The 24,267-nt window shown below is 35.8% G+C and overlaps 1 protein-coding gene across 1 annotated transcript in view; it reads right to left on the reverse strand.

Annotated features, from left to right (window-relative positions):
- The window catches only part of LOC111413160 (Toll-like receptor 6), a 25,357-nt gene extending 15,515 nt beyond the window's left edge, over positions 1 to 9,842 (reverse strand). The window contains exon 1 of the mRNA XM_023044043.2: positions 5,863 to 9,842. Within this exon, the coding sequence (XP_022899811.1) occupies positions 5,880 to 9,719 (3,840 nt within the window). The 5' untranslated portion in view covers positions 9,720 to 9,842 and the 3' untranslated portion in view covers positions 5,863 to 5,879. The remainder of the gene's footprint in view (positions 1 to 5,862) is intronic.
- Positions 9,843 to 24,267: the final 14,425 nt, after the last annotated feature.

The raw sequence follows: 24,267 nt of genomic DNA on the forward strand, positions 1-24,267 counted from the left end.
CCGGAGGGTGGTTGGAGACAACCCTTTGGAGTAATTTTCGATGATTTCATGGGCACGCCTCGAGGGAGACGACTATTGATGTCGGATGGGGCCCGGATTACGTTGGGATGAAACGGAATCGACGACGGCATATCGGTCCCTGGTGGGTTAATGGGGTATCTACGAAGCCCTGCTTTGAACCTTAATTTCACCGGATTGCGTTAATATCGCACGTTTCTAGAGCTTTAGTAATTATAAACAAGACTTTCCACTTTGCGGTCTTTAGTTTTCTAGTTGAAGGTTTTCCAACCCTCCCATTACCCCTAAGTTATTCAAGGTAAATTATTTATTCAATAACTAAAACTTTATGTAAATACAAATTCTAAAGGAATGTTTCATATTATTTCAGATTACTATTTACATATTCAAGGTAGTAATTTTGGTATCCTTAATTTGAAAAACGTTTTCCACGAGGAGAGGATAACGAGTCGTCGATCATACGCCAGGTGTTGCTTGGACGGAGAGCCAGTTGAATAATCTACCACTTACTGCGACAATGGCTTTACGAAGGCCCACCACACGAACGAAAACTTGGCAGCCCCGGGAGACAGAGAAAGAGGGGCAGCTAGGGGAACTCGACGTCGTCGTCAGGTAGGAACGCGCCCGGCCATTATAAACGCATTTCGCAGTCGTTTTCTCGCGCAAACTCGTTTTTAAGCGGTTGCGAAATTTGGGCCAACACCGTCAATTATCTTTTCCCCTTTTTTCCATCTCATATTACTAGGAAATACCAGATAGTCATTTAGTAGGAAATGATTTCAATCTGGAATGGTGTTTTATGGTTTCGATTAGAACCTATTGTGATATTTACCGCTATGCGGAAGCCAAACTGTCCGTGATATAATAGTACCCCATTAAACTACGTGCGACAATTTGTTGCCGGCCGTTGAGGAAGTGAACCCCGTCGAAAAGAAACCTCAAACGGCATTCAAAAGCTCGAAAATCCAAAGATATCTTATTTGCGGCGACAATGCTTTGGATGAATCGAATTGACAGGCTTTATTTGCTTTGGTTAAGAGCGCAAACTGTCTGGAGAACGAAAGAAAAGACTCGACGGTGCAGGGGACATTTCTTTAGTGCCCTTTGTAACCAAAGGGGATCACCTGGTCCATGAAATTGTCAACCGGCTCTCTCTCCCATTACGTATACATTTATACCTGGGTAAGGAAGGCCTTTGTCGACGGAAATAAGGGCTCTGATTAGAGCTGCGCTAATCTGGACCAAGCTCCTGTGTAGCTATAGAAAGGGAATTAGAGAAATTTTCTTAAAGAATGCTACTAACAAAAAGTTCCTTTTTGTTAAATTAGGTTAATAGGAAATAGTCTCGTGTCAGATTTAACTTCGTGGAAGGAATCTCGGTCAATGTTGGAATGTTTCTCACCCTGCGGGAAACCTTTTATGAAAATAAATTTAACGATTTAGCTTTTTTCCAACATTAAAAGAACCATATATTGTCACATTTTGAAGTTTTTAACTTTATCTCCAGAAATTCCTGAAAGTTGAGCCAGAACTGATTATAAATTATATTATTATGAATCATTATCAACAATTTTCGTACTAAACATTTTTTTCTATCGGGTTTAGTTTATGAGTCATGATAGATTTGTAGAACACAAATCGTCAATTTTTGCATTTTAGTGATATTCGCTTTATATCTAGAAAATTATGATAACTAGGCTGATACTAGTCAGGGATTATATTTTTTTTTGGTTAAGTATAAACATTTTTAAATTTAATATTTTCCTCCATCGCTTTTAGTTTTTGCGTTATGATGGCTCTTTAAATAAAAATCATATATTTTGACATTTTGAAGCTTTTGACTTTATCTCCATAAATTCCTGAAAGTTGAACAAGAACTGATTACAGATTATATTATTATAAATCATTATCAACAATTTTCGTACTAAATATTTTTTTGTATCGGGTTTAGTTTATGAGTGTTGATAGATTCTTATGACACAAATCATCAATTTTTGCATTTTGGTGATATTCGCTTTATATCTAGGAAATTATGATAACTAGGCTGATATTAGTTAGGGATTATATTTTTCTTAGTTAATTATGAACGTTTTTTGTATATAATATTTTCCTCCATCGCTTTTAGTTTTTGCGTTATGATGGCTTTTTAAATAAAAATTACACATATATTTTAACATTTTGGAGCTTTTGACTTTATCTCCAGAAATTCTTAAAACTAAACAAGAACTTCTTATAGATTATACTATAATGAATTAATATCAACAATTTTCGAACTAAACATTTTTCTCCATCGGGTTTAGTTTATGGATCATGATAGATTCTTATGACACAAATCCTCAATTTTTGCATTTTGGTGGTATTCGCTTTATATCTAGGAAATTATGATAACTAGGTTGATACTAGTTAGGAATTATATTTTTCTTGATTAATTATGAACGTTGTTTTATATAATATCTTCCTCTAACGCTTTTAGTTTTTGCATTATGATGGTTTTTTAAATAAAAGTTATATATTTTGACATTTTGGAGCTTTTGACTTTATCTCCAGAAATTCGTGAAAACTGAACAAGAACTTATTATGGATTATATTATTATGAATTATTATCAACAAATTTCGTACTAAATATTTTTCTCTATCGGGTTTAGTTTATGGATCATGATAGATTCTTATAAAACAAATCCTCAATTTTTGCATTTTGGTGATATTCGCTTTATATCTAGGAAATTATGATAACTAGGCTGATACTAGTTAGGGATTATATTTTTCTTCGTTAACTATGAACGTTTTTTTCTATAATATCTTCCTCTAACGCTTTTAGTTTTTGCGTTATGAGGGCTCTTTATGTAAAAAACTATATATTTTGACATTTTGGAGCTTTTGACTTTATCTCCAGATATCCCGGAAATCTGAACAAGAACTTCTTATAGATTATATTATTATGAATCATTATCAACAATTTTCGTACTTAACATTTTTCTCTATCGAGTTTAGTTTATGAGTCATGATGGATTTTTAGTACACAAATCCTCAATTTTTGCATTTTGGTGATATTCGCTTTATATCCAGGAAATTATGATAACTAGGCTGATACTAGTTAGGAATTATATTTTTCTTGGTTAATTATGAACGTTTTTTTATATAATATCTTCCTCTAACGCTTTGAGTTTTTGCGTTATGATGGCTTTTTAAATAAAAATCATATATTTTGACATTTTGGAGCTTTTGACTTTATCTCCAGAAATTCCTGAAAGCTGCACCAGTACCAATTATAGATTATATTATTATGAATCATTACCAACAATTTTCGTGCTAAACATTTTTCTCTATCGGATTTAGTTTATGTGTCATGATAGATTCTTATAAAACAAAACCTCAATTTTTGCATTTTGGTGATATTCTCTTTATATCTAGGAAATTATGATAACTAGACTGATACTAGTTAGGGGTTATATTTTTCTTGGTTAATTATGAACGTTTTTTGTTTATAATATCTTCCTCTAACGCTTGTGGTTTTTGCGTTATGATGGTTTTTTAAATAAAAATCATATATTTTGGAGCTTTTGACTTCATCTTCAGAAATTCCTGAAAGCTGAACGACAACCTATTATGGATTATATTATTATGAATTATTATCAACAATTTTCGTACTAAACATTTTTGTCTACCGCGTTTAGTTTATGTGTCATGATAGATTCTTATAAAACAAATCCTCAATTTTTGCATTTTGGTGATATTCGCTTTATATCTAGGAAATTATGATAACTAGGCTGATACTAGTTAGAGATTATATTTTTCTTGGTTAATGATGAACGTTTTTTTATATAATATCTTCCTCTAACGCTTTTAGTTTTTGCGTTATGATGGCTTTTTAAATAAAAATCAGATATTTTGACATTTTGGAGCTTTTGACTTTATCTCCAGAAATTCCTAAAAGCTGAACAAGAACTTATTATAGATTATGTTATTATGAATCATTATCAACAATTTTCGTACTAAACATTTTTCTCTATCGGGTTTAGTTTATGTGTCATGATAGATTCTTATAAAAAAAATCCTCAATATTTGAATTTTGGTGATATTCACTTTATATCTAGAAAATTATGATAACTAGGATGACACTAGTTAGGGATTATATTTTTCTTGGTTAAGTATAAATGTTTTTTTATATAATATCTGCCACTAACGCTTTGAGTTTTTGCGTTATAATGGCTTTTTAAATAAAAATCATATATTTTGACATTTTGGAGCTTTTAACTTTATCTTCAGAAATTCCTGAAAGCTGCACTAGCACTAATTATAGATTATATTATTATGAATCATTATCTACAATTTTCGTGCTAAACATTTTTCTCTATCAGGTTTAGTTTATGAGTCATGATAGATTCTTAAACAGAAATCATCAATTTTTGATATTCGCTTTATATCTAGAAAACTATGATAGCTAGGCTAAAACTAACTAGGAATAATATTTTTCTTGGTTTATTATGAATACTCTTTGTACACAACTTTTTCGTCCATGGCGTTATGATGGTTTTTTAAATAAAAACCATATATTTTAACATTTTGTGGTTTTTCACTTTATCTCCAGAAATTGCTCCAAGTTAAACAAGAAGTGTTTATAGATTATGTTATTTTGAATCGTTATCAACAAATTTTGTGCTCAACATCGAGTTTAGGTTATAAGTTGTGATGGATTTTAAAATACTTCTTGTTATAAACGTTAACTTGTATTAAAAGTATTGATAAGAATACGTCGTATTTGCATAAAGAAGAATCTATGTATATATAATATATGTATATATAAAGTAAACCAGTTAGCTATAATTGGTTTTAGAATAATTTCCAATCGATTTTGCGATTTTCCCTCTAACAAAAACGAATCTGTTTCATTTTTAACCGAAATCCGCCCCCTAGTGTCCAACTGTAATTAACCATTATATATGGAAATTAATTGGGTAATTATTCGCGTTTATTGATTATTCCCCTAATTAGGTCAACAGCCAGCGCTTAATTAATCGCTTGCATTACCCCGGAATCGGTTTATTTAAAAAACCGCATGAGATCACGATTCTAAACCTCCACAAGACAACGACAATAATTAACATACGCGTAATTTCGAGTCGGGTTTAATTAGCGTTAACTCGGAATGCAGACGTCGCGCCGGCTTCTTCTCGCCTCGTTTTAACGCGAGTGACATCATCAGGCAGTTACCGCCCCTGTAAAATAGCGATCCGAAAGCTCTTTTTAAAGCGACTTTAACGGCCATCCCAAGTCGTAAAGTGAATACTAAAGTAAATACTAAAATAAATACGGGGAGTAAAACTTCGGTAATTAATTTCGTTTAAAAAAATCTCTGATACTAATTAAATGGGGGGAGTTGGGTTATATAAATTTTATATCTTTACGAATTGGGGGGTTGAAATAAAAGGTGCACGAAGATATCGATATAAAGAAAACGAACAAGAACCGGGATTGAGAGGTCGGCTTTTAAGAGAAAAGCTCTCCAAACTTCCTTCCGGGTGAACTTCTCGTTTTTCGTAGAAACAAAGCTTCGGCACTCAAAGAGCAAAGTTGTATTGCAGCGACGAGAACGATCAATTTCAATAAAAACTTAACCTTTCACATTTTCTTGTTTTACATTTCAAACGTTAATCAACGATTCAAAGTGAAAAAGTTGACTCTTACTCAACACCGTTAACATAAACCAATTTAAAGGCAGCAATCGGTTTAAAGTGGCCAATTAGACGTTAACTAGGTCGCAAAAGTAATGCAAATTTCCTCTCTCACTTAATATTTTATTTTAAAGCTTATATAGTACCTTCAATTAAAATTTTTAAAACTTACCTGTTGTTAAACAAGCGCTACGCCCACAAAGGATGTGGAATCGGCCTTCCATCTCTTGGTAAACTAGGTGGGTGTTGCAAGAATGGTGGTAATTTTCCAGGGGGAGGTGGTGGAGGTAACCCAGGACTTCTGGATCTTTCTAAATGAGTAGGCGTGGCCGTGGCATAAATATTAATTGAACCCCTTTGATGAACGCAACTTCTTTTTATATCCGGCATGGCAAATTGCAGTTTTTGCCAAAACTGTCTATCCCCCCATTCAATAACCGTATTCGTCTTTAAATAAAGTCTCAAATCGGGATCTAAATCTCTTTGGGGGAGCTCCCCGGTAACAATAAATATCAATTTCCTTTTTCTGTCCTTCAAAACTTCGTGAAGAGCCGATTTAAATTCAAATCGACACCATTCGTTGTGTAAAAAATTTTTGCTTAGAACCACGATAGTTCTTCTTGAAGATTCGACTGCTTCGATGATGGTATCGGCGACGTAGGCGGAAACGTTAAAATCTCGATAGTGAAGGCAAAGACGATATTGCGGGTCGGCTCCTTCAAGACCAGGAGCTAAAACTTGGGTTATAAAACCTTCGTCTTTAACGCTATAACTAACGTAAGCGTCAAAAAGTCGATCTTTATCTTGTTGCTCTTCGAAAGCTGTGGTTTTGTAGCACATTCTTAAACCACATCGGGAATAAATCCAAACTCTTAATTCTCTTCTATAATAAAAAGCTCCGCAAACCAGAACAACGCTGACAATAAAAATACACATCGTTGCAAGAAGTAATGGTAAATAATCATTAACAACTTGATTTTCAATTATGGCTCTTGTATCGCTTGTGTATGCAGAGCAAGTAGTTGAGTTAAAATCGTTTAGGTGAGGCCCAAAAGTTTTCGTGACGTTGTTGTACATACAAATAATTTTGTTTGAATCTAAAACTTTTCCTTGATTAACTTGTAACCATTTGCGATAATTTTGAACGTATTGGCAATCACAAGACCATTGATTATCGCCCAATCCGATATCAACCAAGTAAGGATTTAAAGAAAATTGCCAAACTTCAAAAAGTCTTAATCTATTCCCATCTAATCTTAGCACCTCCAAATGTTTTAATTCCAAAAATGTTCTGTTATCGATGTGGTGAATTAAGTTACCATGCAAATAAAGTTCTCGCAAATTTTCCAAAGTTGCCAATTCAAATCCTAACAACTCTTTAATTTTATTATTTTCTAAATGAAGAATTGTTAGACGTCTTAATCCGCTAAAAGTGTGGTTATAAATCGCTGCTATATTCGAGTTATTAGCGTATAAAACTTTAAGATTTTTTCTTCCAATGAAAGAATGACTAGATAATTCTCCAAAGTTATTACCGTCTAAATAAACTTCTGTAGCGTCCATTGGTATTCTACTTGGCATCTCAGTATATCCAACGCCGGAACATTCCACTACGTTAGCGGACCAACTTTGATCGTTATAACAAGTACAATTAGTGGGACACGTCATCTCACAATCGCAAGCATCAAAATCACAACAGTGACAAAGAGCAAAACAATGCGTTTTGTACGTACAAAGAAATTGGGATGATTCCGCGTTAATTAGCGGAAGATAATTACTATCCCTGTTATATAATAGTTTACAATAAATACTTTCTAAATCCATAACTCTTGGATGTTGTCTTAAATGATCCAGTTTATTGATTCTTTGTAACCATTCCATTGTGCAATCGCATTGGAATGGATTACCCCCGATGTAGAATTCCGGAAGCGGTTTCTCCGGATCAACAGGAGTTAATCTCAAAGCGTTCAAATCCATTCTTGTTATCTGATTGGCGTAAAGATCAACTCGGGTTAAATTTAATTTCTTCGCAAAAGTATGTGGCTCAACCATCGAAATCAAGTTATCGTTCAAGAACAATAATTCAATGCTATTTGGAACGGCAGCCGCATTCATAGAGGTTAATTTATTGAAGCTTGCGTCCAAAGTTTGCAGTTTAATTTCATTTTCTAAAGCATAATGATTCCCCAATTGCCCAACGTTATTCTTATGCAAATCTAACCATTGCAAATTTTTCGGAATCATCGCATAATCGAACCATTCTATTTTATTATCGGAAACGTTAAGCCATAATAAACTCGGAACGTCGGAAAATAAACCGGTTATATCGGTTAATTCGTTATGGTCTAATCGAACAGCTTGCATATTAGAACTATGTTCGAAAGCTCCCGGTTCGATTCTTCTCAATCGATTTCTAGCTAAATTTAAAATTTGCAAAGCTGGTAAATCCGAAAAAACACGTTTTGTAATCGTTTCAATCTGATTCCCCATTAATCTTAAGCCATATAAATTCGTCATCCCTCTAAAACCGGGTTCTTCCAAAGAAGTGAGAGAATTTTCGCCCAAATCAACAGTTCGCATTAATCTCATGTCTTTTAATGCTAATGGGACCGCTCCTAATAAATTACCATTTAAATTTAAATCTTGGAGACTAGAACAGTTTCGAAAAGCTTCCGGATGTATTCCTTTTAACATATTACTATCCAGGGCCAATAAAGATAAAACATACAGTCCATTTAAAGAATAAGCATCGAGGTAAGTTATTCTATTGTAGGAAAGTAATAATGTATGGAGGTTATTCATAGGAGCGAAAGTATCGGCGGGGATTGTTTCTAATTGGTTATGGTCTAAATGGAGTATTTGTAAGGTGTAAAGATCGCGGAAAAAGGTAGGATCTAACTTGGTAATTCGATTATTTGATAAATTTAGCAATACCAAACGAATTAACCCCGAAAATGTATCACCATTTATCCAAGCACTCGTTAAATGGTTCCTCGATAAATCTAAAGCTAACAATTGTTCAAGATTCGAGAATAAACCCGGCGCTAAAACGCTAATCGAGTTATTTTGAAGGTAAATTTCTTTAATAGAATACGACGAATCTTTAAATAACTCCGATGGGAGCGCGACAACTTTATTATGCGATAAATCAAAGATTTGTAAAGTTTTCAAACCTGCAAGTGCTTTATCCGCAACCATACTAATCTCATTATGGTGAACGTAAAGTTCTCTAAGTCTTCGCAACACGCTGAAACCATTCGCCGGTATTAAGACAAAGTGGTTATAAGACGTGTCTAAAATCTGAATATCTAAACTGCATGGATGAGTGAACGTTTGCGGTGTAGTGGGTGAATGTAAAAGATGTTCATCTTCTTGCGGCGACATTAACGGTTGTGGTGGTTTGGGCGCTTTTTCTCGAAATCCCAAATCGCTAATATCCTGGAGTCGATTTTCGCTGACATTTAAAAACACCATGTTGGTTAAAGGGCAAAAAATGTTTTCAGGAAACGACCAAATGTTGTTACAACTTAAATCGAGACGTTCCAATTGACGTACCGGATTAAAGCTTTCCTGAGAAAAATCCAAACTCATTGCAGGCCAATCCGTGTTGTGAGTTCGAACCGTTAAGTTTCTTAAATCCCTTAATCCGGTTAATGTTCCCGAAGGCCACCTCCCCAACTTGCAGTGTTCCAAATCTAGTTCCCTTAACTTATTCAAATGGAAGAAGCTCCTATCGTCCAAGCTACTCCTAGACATTATATCCTCATCACACTCGATCCTAAGGGCTGTTGTGTGCTCCGAGGGGATCACGCTAAAATTGGTCGTATCAAATTCGCTGTTGATAGTCCTTAACTTGCATGTTAATGAAACTTCAGCAGGAGAATCTCTGATCCACCATTGACAATCATCGGGCGCCTCGTATCTAATTTGCTGAGGCACCGAATCCGTGGGGGATGAATCCAATGACCAAGAAGTCCTCCCAAAAAATACTAATTGAGCACAAACACACACAAATAAAAAGAATGCCATATTTATTACTGCCTTTTTTATCAACCACTACTTATGGCATCACTTCGCGCGATTTTCAGAACCGAATGTTCTATATTTTATGATAAGGGCCGATCTGACCCGTTCACCACCGGGGGCGAACGTTAACTGAAGGTTCCGATGCGGACCACGAGAAGGTTATGTGTGCTGAAACGAACTTCGCCGACGAAACACGAGCTTTGCCCCGCCTGTTTCAGCCGCGGCGAAGAAGAAAATACCGATTTACACGCGCAGGCTACTCTCTACTACCTCTTGTTTGCTGAAGATAAAAGCGCAATTAACGTTTTGATTAATAATAACCGGCGGCTGATTATCGACAACGTTGTTAGTATAATTGAAGCCAACTTGCGTTGTCTTTTATCGCATCGTTTAATAACAACGCACATCATATGAGTCAGTTGATAAAGTTGAACGTAAATAGCAATGAATGAATAATTACATTTGTAAGTGTAATAAAAATTCTTGGTATAATAATTTGTCACACAATTAGATTTTGAATTAATATAAATTAAAAATATATTCCAACATTTTCAATTCGATTAAAATACCATCAAGCTAATGGGTTTCGCGGAAGGAATGAAATCAAGGCTGAAAATTGTATGGTATACAATACTCGAACGATCGAGGATCAAATGAGCCGGCAGAAATTAAAACGGTGACCACCCGCCGGTGTCAATTTTCGCGAAGAAGAAGCTTGGGTTGCCTTCTGGGATGGGTAGTATCGATTTCGCGGCTATAAATAAAAGCGGAATGCCGTCGAAAAAGAACCTCCGCGACGTCGCTAAGCGAAACTATCGAAAAAAAAGGGCGTCGGCGTCGTCGTCGTCCCACCGTAATCGAGTGAACCCGACGCGGACGCCTTCGAGTAGCCCGGTCGTTTGTCACTATTAACGCCGTTCCGACGCCCGCCACCACCACCACCATCCCCCTCTTCCAAAACACCAGGTGGTGCCTCCGGAAGTGATTTTGACCGGAACGCAAACACCTTGACCGGGTAATTCGGTGTCGATATTCGCGGCCGAACCAATATAGCTTTATTGATTTACGAGCTTTGATATTGTTTACCAATAAATATTTGAGGTAAATCTTAAGATTATCTTTTAATTTTCTACGATCAAACGGTTTTTTATTTGAACGTCCAAAGATGAAAAAGAAGAAAAGTCGCGTTTGTAGTTTTTCTCTTCTGTAATTGCAAGCGCGAATAAAGGATTTGTTTGTGGGTCAAGGGTTAGTGGAAGGCTTCGTGCAACAAAAGGAAGCTCCTCTTGTTTGTTGGCTGGGTCGTAGTGGAGACGATCGAAGCGTTGGTCGTCGCAAAGAAAACGACCACAAAAATCGATTTGACCGCATAGCGTCTTTAAAATTAATTCGTCCAAATACTAAGATTTTTACAATTTGGCGAGAACGACAAAAATAATTTATGAATCGTCAGGCTGCTGACAAGGCGCTCCATGGCGACCTTTCCAATCCTCAAAAAAAAAAAAAGACGAACAAAGCGAAAAAGGGCCCCCGCCGCAACCGAACCGTTCGTTCGTCCGGCGGGCGGTTTCTTTTGAATCTATTCGTAGATCGCGCAGAAATTATTGCGCCCTTTGTAGCAGGATATCGAAAAACGTTCGCTGCCGCAACCATTGTCTCGTCTAGTCCTTGTAGACTTTGTCCCTCGGACGGGACGTAATAAATTAAATCGAACCGAGTCCGACCCATTGTGCTTGAGTATAGGCCTATTTGGTCCATCTTTTTTCTGGTAATCGTTCGTAAATTTCATATGTTTGCTTGGTGGTGAATGTGAAGATTGAAAACTTAACAAAAACTTGATGTCATCATTTTAAAGGTGATTTATATTGTAGCGTCTTGTCTACAAAATCTACTCCCTGAAATCCAAATGTACTACGATATATTTTTTACAACATTTAAAGGTCTTCATCGTTTTTTGGGAATCTTAAATTTTTATTACCATTTTATTCCCAAAATTTCTGAAGTACTTATTTCGTTATATAATATAGTAAATAATCTTCAGTCACAAAAAACAAAATTGTTGCTTCTTGGACAGATGAACAAGAATCCCCTTCACTAAAGCAAAGGATTTATTGTCTAAATGTACAATTTTAACTCATCAAAAGACTTACTTTCACTATATACAAACGCCTCAGATACTTCAATAGGTGCTGTCATATCTCAGACTAAATTACATAGACAACATATCGGGTAGGCGGACCAACCAATCTTGCACCTTGACTCTAAGGATATATTGTACCCCGATAGATATCGTTATCAAATTTCACCGTGCAGTCCAATGCTCTTAACGAACATTAATACCTTGCTCGGTGGAAGGTCATTCAGATCCTTTGAGGAGGTAAACTGCGACCCAAAAATCGAGAATCTGATACGATTAACGCAGATACTAAGGTAGTGGCATAAAACGTCTCTGCTTCCTCCGCACATAGTCGGCATTCAACATCGTCGGCTAAACCCAACAAGTTGAGATGTGCTTTTAATCGGCAGTGCCCATTAAAGACACCCCTTAGAACTTTTATGCTGCTACGAGCAAGTCCTAAAATATTCCCGGGTTTGACAGTGGCGATGTTAATAAACACCTTAGCATGTCTCATTCCAGAAGAACTGGTCCACAGTAGGCGAACTCTCTCTTCAGCCCACAGTCCAATCCTATATTTGGCAATCGCAAATGATACACCAACTGCTGGTTCCGGCCCCACAAACACTTTAGCGCTACCCTCTCGTGCTAGCTCATCTGCCACTTCATTGCCAGCAACCCCAGAATGACCCGGGACCCAGATCAGAGAATCTCTGTTATCACAACTCAGTGTGTTTAATGTGCTCTTGCAATCATTAACCAGAGCCGACACCGTTTTCACGGCCTGCAGCGCCTGGAGAGAGACTTGACTGTCTGAGAAAAATCGTACTGTCATGTTCTTCACCCCTCTCTCAAGAAGGATTTTAGCACCCATGTCAATAGCAAATACTTCCGCCTGGAATACAGTAACGTACTGTACAGGCTGTAAGCTTGCTTAATCCGAGGTGTCTGGCAGTATACTCCTGCTCATTGAGCATATTGCTTAAATCTGTATTTACCATTTGGTTGTTCTAGCCACTTTTTCTATATGCAAATGCAGAGGAGATAGGCCAAGCAGAACCTCCATTGCTAGAGTTGGCGTTGTGATATTTCCAAGCGACATTTGCTCTGAAAATGTTTACCAAAATAGGCAACAACAGTGACCTTCCTTGATGTAACAAAGCAGGAATCTCAGACTAACAACAACGTATCAAGGCAATGTTCTTTAGCATTTGTTTGAAAAAATTGTACAAAAGTCCAGTCGAAGTATTTACCTTTTGATAGGGAGCTTATGGAAATTTATTCTGCCATCAAACATTTTAAACATTTTTTACATGGCAACCAATTTCAAGTGTTTACAGATCATAAACCTTTAATTAGTCCAATTTTTTTCATAATCAGAAAAATCTCCACACCAAACTCGTTCATAAATTATATTGTAGAATGTACTTCTAATATACATTATGTAAAAGGTGAGTTAAATACTGTGCCAGACGCACTTTCACGTATTGTAATAGATTCACTGGATTCATCATATCCCTCTTTTAAAGTTTTTAAGGAAGCTCAAGATGTTGACGTAGAATGTCCACATATACTTGTAAACTAAAAAATTGTAAACTTTTTGTTGACAATTAAAACACTTATATACAATACTTTTAAATTTGAAATAAAAAAACATTAAGAGCTCTGAAATCACATTCACACTCCTATCCATCTATTGTACATATAAGATAACGGGGCTCATTTTTTTCAACATTAAACACAGTCTCTCAATTTTCCTACCAGTTCATCCAATGTGTTCGTTTCTCTTCAGTCAACTTTTCGTCACAGCTTGATAATAGTTGAGCGGGCCATTAGGTGGATGCACATGGATGCGACAACCACGCAGCTCCATTCCACCACAAGTTACAATGAAAGATTTCGGATGGAAGCAGTCCTTGGGATCCAGGATCATAGCAGGAAATATATCGTTCAGGTATGACTTCTTGGATATGACTCGTTCTTTGCTACGCAGGCTGCTTGCTACTTAATCCAATTTAACACCACCATGCGAAGATTTCCGGTTCAGTGATTGCCGTGAGTTCCATTGTTTTACAATTTCTTGGCAGGATTAATCGTGGAATCTTCACTTGCGATAGTTGCGGCAGTTGAAGTTTGAATTAATTGGTCCAAGTATTTCTGAATATCCATAGACGGAGTTTCATCCCAACCCAATATATCCAACCTCAGTTTTTGCAGGATACATTTCGCAGAAAGGATACGAGGAGTGATAAAACTGATGATCTTTTCATGCAGATCGTTTCACGAGGAACATAAAAAATCCAAATGAATCATCTTGCGGATCCCAATGAAGACCCAGGACCTTGATGAACCCATCATCTTGGTGATACTTGGAGCGTTACAGCTATGATATAACCTGTTTTGTGATTTAATAACATATTCTTCATATGTTTCAGCGAGTTGTCTGATGGTTCATGGTGCCAGATAAGGAGAGGAAGAAATACCGTAAGTTACTGTGTTTAAGTAGTATTCATTTAGACTTTCGTTTGGACAATTTCTCCAGATGATGCGCTGGTGATTACGTTGGTGTGGATCGATTAACATTTGACGATACATCTGCTTGATGTCACAGATAAAGACCACTGGCATAAACCGAAAACTGAGAAGAATAGAATCTAACTCAATTTGAGACCTGTTAGTATTACTTGTTTTGGAGGATGCGTCGAAAACCACTCTTAGTTTAGAAGAATCATTACGTAGTACAGGATGATGTGGGATATAATAGGAAAGCGAAGTATTATAATCTTGCAGAGGAATAGGTCACATGTGCCCCTTTTCCAGGTAATTAATCATATTTTTTTATATTCCTCATATACCCTTGAATGTTTGATAATTCTTCTTTCAAGAGATAAAAATCGTCTGCCAGCTTGGGAATAAGACTGACCCAACTTTGGTTTGTCTGTTTTGAATGGTAATTTGAAAAAGAAGATCTATGGAGCTTGATATTAATTGACTTTGGAAAACTTTGAGATCTCGAAGGTGAGGTGTTGATATTAAATATATCAATTATTGTCTTTGGTTGATTGGAACAAATATTTTTAGTGACGACAGTAGTGAAGTCTAGTGTGGGTGATCATCTTGACATGGTTTAACTGCACATTCGACTGAGCCCTTATTGCAGGTGACCTTCTTTTTCCTCATATACCAGTCTTTCCAATCTTACCAATCTTTCCGCGATCATTCTGTGATTACTTAACAAAGGTTCATCTAGAATTGAAGATCTCCTTCCTCGTTAAGCACCTCCCATTTCTATTAATCTATCACATCACTCCAGAAAACAAGCACGCTCACCACACTCCACGGTTCATCCCTAACTTGATAGCCTACAGAAAATCACAAAAGTGTTGAGTGTGCATCTAGGGTAGCCACAGCTCTGACTTTCCTCAAGCACTACTACTCTAGCTTTCCGAGACACGGGGTGCACTATACGTCAAATATGGTGGAGGAAATGTACTCCATCCAAAATATACTGTGAAAGAACTTGGCCAATGCTAGAATGCAAATTTCGGGTTGTACAGAATTAATGATCACTTCAGCTTCAATTACATCCAATTTTTCAACAATAGTAGCTACTAATACAGAAAGAAAATTATTTTTGGCTGAAAAACAGGATTTTCTTGAACTTCTGTAAATTTAGGGTTTGTGCAAAATTCTTGGTCAACTTAGGTTGAATTTTATATTGTATTGTTCATCACCAAAAGTAGCAAATATGGAAAAAACTTTATTTACTACCTATTTGTTAAAAAATCGATTTTCTTAAATATTCACAAATTTGGAACTGTGCAGAATTTCTGACCAACTTAATTAGATATGTTTCTTATTTTTCGTAAGTTATAGCAGCAAATACGAAAGAAAATTTGTTGCCACTTCCTTTTTTACTTGTTTTTCTTGAATTTCTCTAGATTTAAGTTCGTGCAGAATTTCTGATAAATTTAGTTTGCATTCCTAATGAATTCTAAATAGCAACATTGTCCTTTCAAGCAGATTTTTGATCAATTTATTTTGAAGAGCAATTACGGAGAGAAAGATGTTTTTATAAATATCTGTTCATGTAGACATTAATTAGTTCAGTATCCACACTTCGATTAATGAGTCAGTTTTTGTATATACGAAGTAAAGGGTAAGGTGGAACGAGAGGTAGGTAATGCGGAACTAGCACAAACCTGTAAAAGACAAACATAACAACTCGTAGCAACGGAGCAGTAATTACGGTGTATTGCCGTAGGGCGTCGCGACGTATAAATAGTAACGCAGTAGCAACGATGCCCCCGACGACGTTCTAATTTGCACAACAAATATTTGCTAGCTCATCTAACTCTAGTTATTAACGTCCAACGATCACCAAAACGACGTTATATTACCACAATAAAACTAAACAGTATACGAACCAAAATGATATTTTTAATAAGGATACGATTAAGACGGAGAGAAGCTATTATTTCTTTAGAGGAGATTCGATTCGGCGGTCTTGAAAAGTCCATTGTGTTTCATTAATTAAAAAGATCGAAGGGGGGCTCCTTAATTAAATTATTGATAAAGGCGAAAACGTGGGATCATGTTCGAAACGACGTCGAACGAAGAAGACTGAAGAAGGTTGGTATAACGATTTTCGACGTGTGGATCGCAAGACTTCCTCTACAGGCCGTGATCTACCGTAGTTAAGGGCCTGTTTCAATTGCGTCCGCTACGTCATGCATGAATCACGATTCCCTCTGCGGATCGTGAGCTCAACAGGACGGTTTTCGTGACTGAATCTACTTGCGAATAACAGGAGCGGACTCAAATTTTATTTAAAAATTGATTAAAATATAAATATATAAAATTAACTACGATAAAAATTTAATGTTAATATTAAAATTTAAATTTAAATTAAAATTTTGATTAAACAAAATTCCTTTTTAGTGTGTGTTTGGAAAACTTTAATAATCGAGGAACTTCTCTTTGTACAATCCTGCAATAATAACGTGGATTGGATGTCACAGCTTCCACAGCGGATCAGACATCAATAAAAAGTCAACTCTAAAACCAAAAACGGAATAAAAAAAAATGTTTCATTTTGCGGATTTGCTTTTATTTTTTAGATTGGTTTTCAATTCCCGAACGGTATTATTTTTTAGTATCGAACTTGTATTAGTTATAGAGGATTTTGGTCAAAAGCCTATTATATAACAGTTTTAGAAATGCCACAAACGTAGTAAATTCACGGGACGCATTCAAACCCTTTTTAGTAACATACAGAATCAGTTCGATATAATACGCGAACTAATTACATATGCGGATATATCGGCCGGTTATTTGCTATACATTCCCGTTGTTTGTCGGAAAGCGTAAATATTTGGTTTGTTACTTTGCCTGTTTTCGGGTTGATTATTTCTCTCATGGAATCGAAACCAAACAACACCGGTCATATTAAATATAAATAGGTGGACACCATGATTAATTAGACATTTGATATTTACAATTAATTTATGTTTACGGTAAGTTTTGGAGAGTATGACGATGTGTTGGAAAACTATTTTTTTAATGTTTTTAAAACAAATTTGTACATCAATATATAAATAATAACTAATATAATAAATAAGGAGATTGATATTCTTGAAAATTATCGTATCTCGTGTTTCACGGAATCATTGAGGGAGAAGATAAGGGTGACTCTGTTGACGAGTTGGAAAGCATAGTCCTTGAGGTTATTTCTTCTATGAAAATCCAAAATTTTTCCCCTACTATCGACATGATCGACCGATGCCATCGCTTGGGCAAACGTACAAAGAATGGAGGGGTCAACCGGGCTGTTATAGTTAAATTTGTTTTATACCGGTATAGACACATTATATGGTCAAATAAACTGAGCCGTTATCCAGGAGGTTTTTAAAAAAGCTAGAGAATTATTCGGTAATACGAATGTCTGGACTAATAATGGGAGAATTTTTGTTAAAGCTGGTACAAGTTTCCATACCATACTCTTCCAAAGCGACCTTGAGGATTTAAAGGCTATGAGAGATCCGACGCCTTTGGTGGAAGACAAACGAAAAAATCTGCGGTCGCGAACGCAAAACAAAATAATGGACTTTCAGCATCAATATGATCTCGTGTGTTGATTATTTGCTTGTGGTCATTTTCTGTTTTCACTTTTATTAACCCTACGTTAGTCACATGGGAGACATACGTCACCCGCTGGTCTGTTTATGTACGCAACTCCAAACAGACGGGGTATACCACGCTGTCGAATTTAATACCTTACCAGTAATGTACCATAAACAATTGGCAATAGTTTCCGTAAGATAAGGTGTTTTGGTTCTCTTCTATATTCGTATCAAATTTCGTTAGTTGGCAACTGTCCCCCGCGTGAGTAATAACGTCATTGTGTGTCATTGTAAAGGTAAGTTTTTTGTGATCAATTTATCTGCACCGTAGAAATAATTGTATGTTATGTAACTAAAAATTGAAATCTAAGTAAAGATTTATAGTTTATCAGTAAAAATAATATATTTTTAGTAAATTATTTAGTAAGAAAAATAAAATTTGAAATCTACTTTTTAAAAATAATATAAAAATTGGTCAGAAATGCAAGCGATTTTTTTCATAAACCATTTACGAATCTAAATTTAGTCAATTAGATCTTTTAGACTGAAATGGACAATTCAAAAAGACGCAAGATTGAATACAGTAAGGATCCAGATATTTGGTTGAAATGGTATGAGGAACTATGTGCTGATGATGACAGACTTACTAACGAAGATGAAAGCGAACCAGGAGAGGAAGATCATGTGTCAGAAAGTGAGCATGATACCGATTCAGAACAAGAAGTGAATCAGGCTATCAATGAAATTGAAGAAGATGTTGATGAAAGTGTTGCAATTACAAGCAAATCAATAAACGACTACATAGGTAAAGACGGAACAAAATGGACTTCAATATGTTCTAGAAATTTACGAACTCGTAATCGTAACATAATAAAAAAAATACACTTGCCAGGACCGAAAGGATTTGCTCGGGAAACTAAGACAGAAATTGAAATTTGGAATCTTTTTTTTGACGATTTAGTAATAAACACTATTGTTAGTTGTACTAACATTTACATAGACAGGATTCAGGATAATTTTCAACGTTCTCAAGATGCTAGACATACAGATGCTATTGAAGTACGTGCTTTTATAGGTTTATTATACTTGATTGGATCTTTGAGATCGTCTCGCAAAAACTTACATTTACTCTGGGATAATTCAAGAGGCAACGGCCTTGAATCTTGCTACCTTACAATGAGCGAAGTCAGATTTCGATTTTTGATCAGATGTTTTCGATTTGACAGTATTCTGGATAGACCCTATCAGAGCTACTAGTAAATAATTTTCAAAAATACTTTTCGTCAAGTGAATACCTGACAGTAGACGAGCAACTTGTAGCATTCAGGGGCCGATGTGCCTTCAAACAATACATCCCAAGCAAGCCTGCTAAATACGGTCTGAAGGTATTGGCGTTAGTCGACAGTAAAACTGCTTACACTTCTAATTTAGAGGTATACGTGGGTAAACAGCCTGAGGGGCCATACCAAGTAAGCAACTCAGCGGAAGACATTGTTTTGCGTTTGGTGGCACCAATTTCAGGATCCAACAGAAATATTACTGGCGATAACTGGTTCACTGGCGAAAAAGCTTCGGACGGAAAAGAAGCTAACATATGTAGAGACCATACGAAAAAATAAACGCGAGATACCAAAGGAATTTTTACCGAACAAAAATAGAACAGAAAATTCTTCAGTGTTTGGGTTTCACGAAGACTGCTCTTTAGTATCTTACTGTCCTAAAAAAAACAAAGCAGTGCTACTTTTATCAACGATGCATTATACGGATGCCATAGACAAGTCTACTGAAGATAAAAATAAACCAGAGGCTATAACGTTTTATAATATGACTAAAGTAGGTGTTGACCTCGTTGACCAACTTTATCAACACAATAACGTTGCACGCAATACTCGGCGTTGGCCTATGGTTCTTTTTTATAATCTCGTAAATATAACAGGAATAAATGCCTTATGTATTTATAAGCACCATGACATAAACGAAAAAATGTCACGAGCTACGTTTTTGCAAAATCTCAGATGGAATTTAATAGAACGGAGATCCCAACTTACAAACCTTCCAGTAGAACTACGACGACGCGCAAGGTTGCTTCTTGGGATTGAAGAACCTGTACCACTACGTGAAGATAGAACAGGCTCTCGTGGGAGGTGTTACGTATGTGGAAGAGTTCGTGATAAAACAACTAGAAAATTTTGCGAAAAATGTGGAAAATGGGTATGTGGTGAGCACCTGAAAGAGATATGCATTAACTGCAATACAAATTAGTTGTTTATTAAGTTATTTATTAAGAATAAAGTTTATTTTGATTATTTTTCTTATTTTGTTTTATCAAATACATTGTCCTATGATATAACCATGCAAAAATACATTAAACAGAATATAACAATTAAAATTATAGCTAGTGAAAAATGGGTGACACCTGTCCCCCGCGTTATCCTCATTCACGTGAGTAACCTAGGGTTAATAATTTGCTTTCAAATTTAGTTATCTTATTGTATAATATTATAATTTTGTTGTAATTTCCATCGGCCTCATAATATGAGTACCATAGAATTTATTCATTGCTTTATGGTTCAATTTTAGGCTTAAGGGGAGAATTATTACGGTTCTATTGACGAATGAAAAAAAAAAATAGTAACAGCGAATTGATTAATATGATTCGACATGTGAGCCATTCGTTGCAGGTCTCGGAATCGACAATACAGTAACTTAAGAAAGAACAGCACACAACATGATTCATAGTAACTATTGACGAATTGCAACACTCAAGCAACGAATCAGCGAATATGATTCACTAAGTGAGCTACTAGTGAGCTGCAGGTTTCTGCACTGCACAGACTACTTATGAAAGATGTACCATTTGAAGTGGGCGAAGTAGAACGTAAGGCATTTCAAAAGCTAAAATTGTCGTTAAAGAATCCACCGGTGTTAAAGATTTTTCAACAAGGTGCTGAAACCGCAGTTCACACTGATCAAAAATTCTGTAGATACGAATTAGAAGTTCTCACTATTATCAAGGTTTTAGCAATGTTTAGCGTTTATTTGCAAGAGAATCGATTGTGCAGGTTTCAAACTAACTCTATGAGTTAGTAACTAACTATGAGCAAGAAGGAATTGAGTACAAGAATTGCTCGATGGGCGCTGAGTCTAGAAGATTTTGACTACTCTGTGTGACTACTCGCCATGTCAAGATACCCAGTAATGATTATAGAAGACGGATTAATATTGCAAATATTTGTTTGGCACAAGACAGGGATGAAAACTTAAAATGAATCTTCAGTTTGCTAAGTAAAGGACTTAGATTATGACAATTATGTTATTGACTGTTCACTTTTATGTAAAAATGTAGACGGATCTAATTTGATAGTGATACCGAAGATTTTACAAGGGGATATCATCAGAAGATTATATGGAAATAGTCATTTTGGAGTTCGGAAAACGAAGGAGATGATTAAGAAAGTAGGATTCGGAGACGGACCGGGAATGACATCAACGATCACTATGAAGAGAGTGTTACTTCAATAACGCAGGTTTTACTGCTTATGACAACCAGAAAGATGCAAATGTCGTTGCATACTTCATCATTTAAAGTAAATAACGTTCAATAATTTCTCTCTTCTTCTTCTTAATTTAGGACAAAATAGTCAACAAAAGTAGTCTCTTCTGATTCTTTAATTAAAGCAAATATACCATCTCCTAAATTGTTTTCCATTGAAACTAAATATTCATGCTTTTTAAAAAAGTATCCAAACCTATCTGTTAACCATAGTATTCGACATAACATTGTTACAAATTCTCATTTACCATTTTATAGACCAAGACGTTTGGATGCCACAAAATTCACAATAGCTAAGAAAGAATTCGATCAAATGATCTTTCTTGGAATTTGCAGTCCTTCATCTTCTTCTGCTGTATCTCCATTACACATGGTACTTAGAAAAGATTGCCGTCCTTGCGGTGATTATCGCCAGTTAAATTTAATAACTGTTCCGGATCGTTATCCGCTGCCACACACACAAGATTTTAATTTAAATATTCACGGATGTAAAACGAATCGGAGATTAAAAAAATTATTTCCTACTAAGTTTTCATCGTTGGTAAACAGATGTGTTGTCATGTGTGTGGTAAAAGAAGAATATCGTGTTGACACGTTTAATAGCTTGATGGCGTTGACAAAAATGAACGTCTATTATAGTCGTCGATACAGGAAGTGGTTTTTCCCCTTGGGGAGAAGAAGCTGGGAAGCGAGTTTACACGGAAATCCTTTTCGATGTTTCGAAGATTTTTAATAAACCGAAATGTAATTACTAAACTAGCTGTGTAAAGAAAGACGAAGTGAAGAGCTAGGGTTCCCCTACACAGCACGGAACTCTCGTCGGGCATCAGAGGAGACGCACTCCCCGGGAAAAGTAATTAGTTTGAATTCGTTTCAAGTGGAATTAGAGCTTCGGTGGCGTCTGGAGGCGGCGGGGCAACTTTATTTAGTTTGATTTCTTGCTTTGGTCGGGTCGTGTCGAGTCTTATTTGATTTAACCCGGATTTACCCGTTTCGGTTTTGATTATTTTGATGCTCCTCGAGATGTAAACTTATTTTTATCCACCAGAAGAAAAATATAACTTTTTTACTTATACAGTGAATTTCACTTAAGATGCAACATACCAAAATATATTTCCATAGAAACCTGGCTAATTTGACATTACAGTAAAACCTCGATATAACGGATTAATACGGGAAAGACAGTGTCCGTTATAACTCAATAAAAATATACAACAATCTAGTGCTGAATAACAAATAAAACTATACTAAAACTAGCACTAAAACTAACAGTAGACCTAGAACTAGAAGAAACGTTCCGTTTGGCCGTGCGTCTCTTAAGACGGCTAAACCTGAATATTTCTAGTTCTAGGTCTAATGTTAGTTCTACTGACAGTGATGGGTAGAGCTAGAGAGCATAAGATATCACCATGTTGCATATTTTTATTGCACTAAAACTAGAACTAACACTAGACATCGAACTAGAAACATTCTGTCTGAAGACGCACGGCTAAACCCGATACTTTCTAGTTTTAGGTCTAATGTTAGCTCTGGCTTTACACTAGCACTATCACTAGAACTAACACAAGACCTAGAATTAGAATCATTCGGGTTTAACCGTTTTGAGAGACGTACGACGAAATCTGAATGTTTCTAGATCTGTAGGTCTAGTGTTGGTTCCAGCTTTAATTATTATTCAGCGTTAGTTTGTGGTATATTTTTATTGCACGAAAAGTAGAAGTAAAACTAGACCTAGAATCAGAAACATTTGGGTTTAGCCGTTATCATAAGGAGAGATAATAAGGACGTCACCTTTTCCAAGCAACACCTTTCCTTTGCAAAACTACCCAATGCCTGTACTATTAAGCTATTATTGAAATTGTTTCTATCCATGTAATCATTAAATAATATATACATAAAGCGATTTATAATGATAATAATACTTTATTACTCCATTTTGCCAAAAAAGTGTAGAGTGCGTCAATTTAACAATAATTGTATTGTAATATAATATAAATTGAATTCAAACATTAAATGGAAAAACATGTCAATGGTATATATCGGATTTTCCGTGACACCAGCTCTCAGTCTTCTTCGGAATATTGGAACTGGCAGGATTCTTGTACCCTCCGAAATGTGATTGTAGATCTTGATACTCTGGTACAGAGCCGTCTTCTGAATCTTAGTAAGGGGCGTTTTTGGTGGCACCAGATAGTAGTTCACCTTTACGCGTGTATCTTGAGTATGTGATATTTCATATTTTTTGAAACATTCAAAGTAATTCTTCCTAACCAATACGATACATTCCAGAATATAAATTCCATACAAGGTAGGTATTTTATAGTCTTTAAAGTAACATCTACAGCTATAAGTATTTTTTAGACCTAATATTGCTCTTACACACCTCTTCTGTAGTATGAAGATTCTATCTATATCAACACCATGGCCCCAAAAGACAACTCCATATCTTAGCAAGGAATGAACCTATGCATAAAAGGCATTTAATGTTGCTTCAATGCCAGCTGATCTGGAAACAATCCGAATGGCATATGAGAAATGACTGATCACTTCAACATTGGCAATCTCAGTATCCCGATACCTCGCCTTGATCTGGTCAGAGCATAAGTGATAATTAACAATTTTCGTATTTTTTGTATTTAATTTTATTTTGTACGCTTCAAACCAATCCGCAAGTTTATTCAGATCCACAGTAAGTGGTTTCTGGATTTCATAATCAGTGCTACACCTCGCCACGGTCGTTGTGTCATCCGCAAATATTAT

The sequence above is a fragment of the Onthophagus taurus genome, chromosome 3 (assembly GCF_036711975.1).
Source record: "Onthophagus taurus isolate NC chromosome 3, IU_Otau_3.0, whole genome shotgun sequence".
Lineage (NCBI taxonomy): Eukaryota > Metazoa > Arthropoda > Insecta > Coleoptera > Scarabaeidae > Onthophagus > Onthophagus taurus.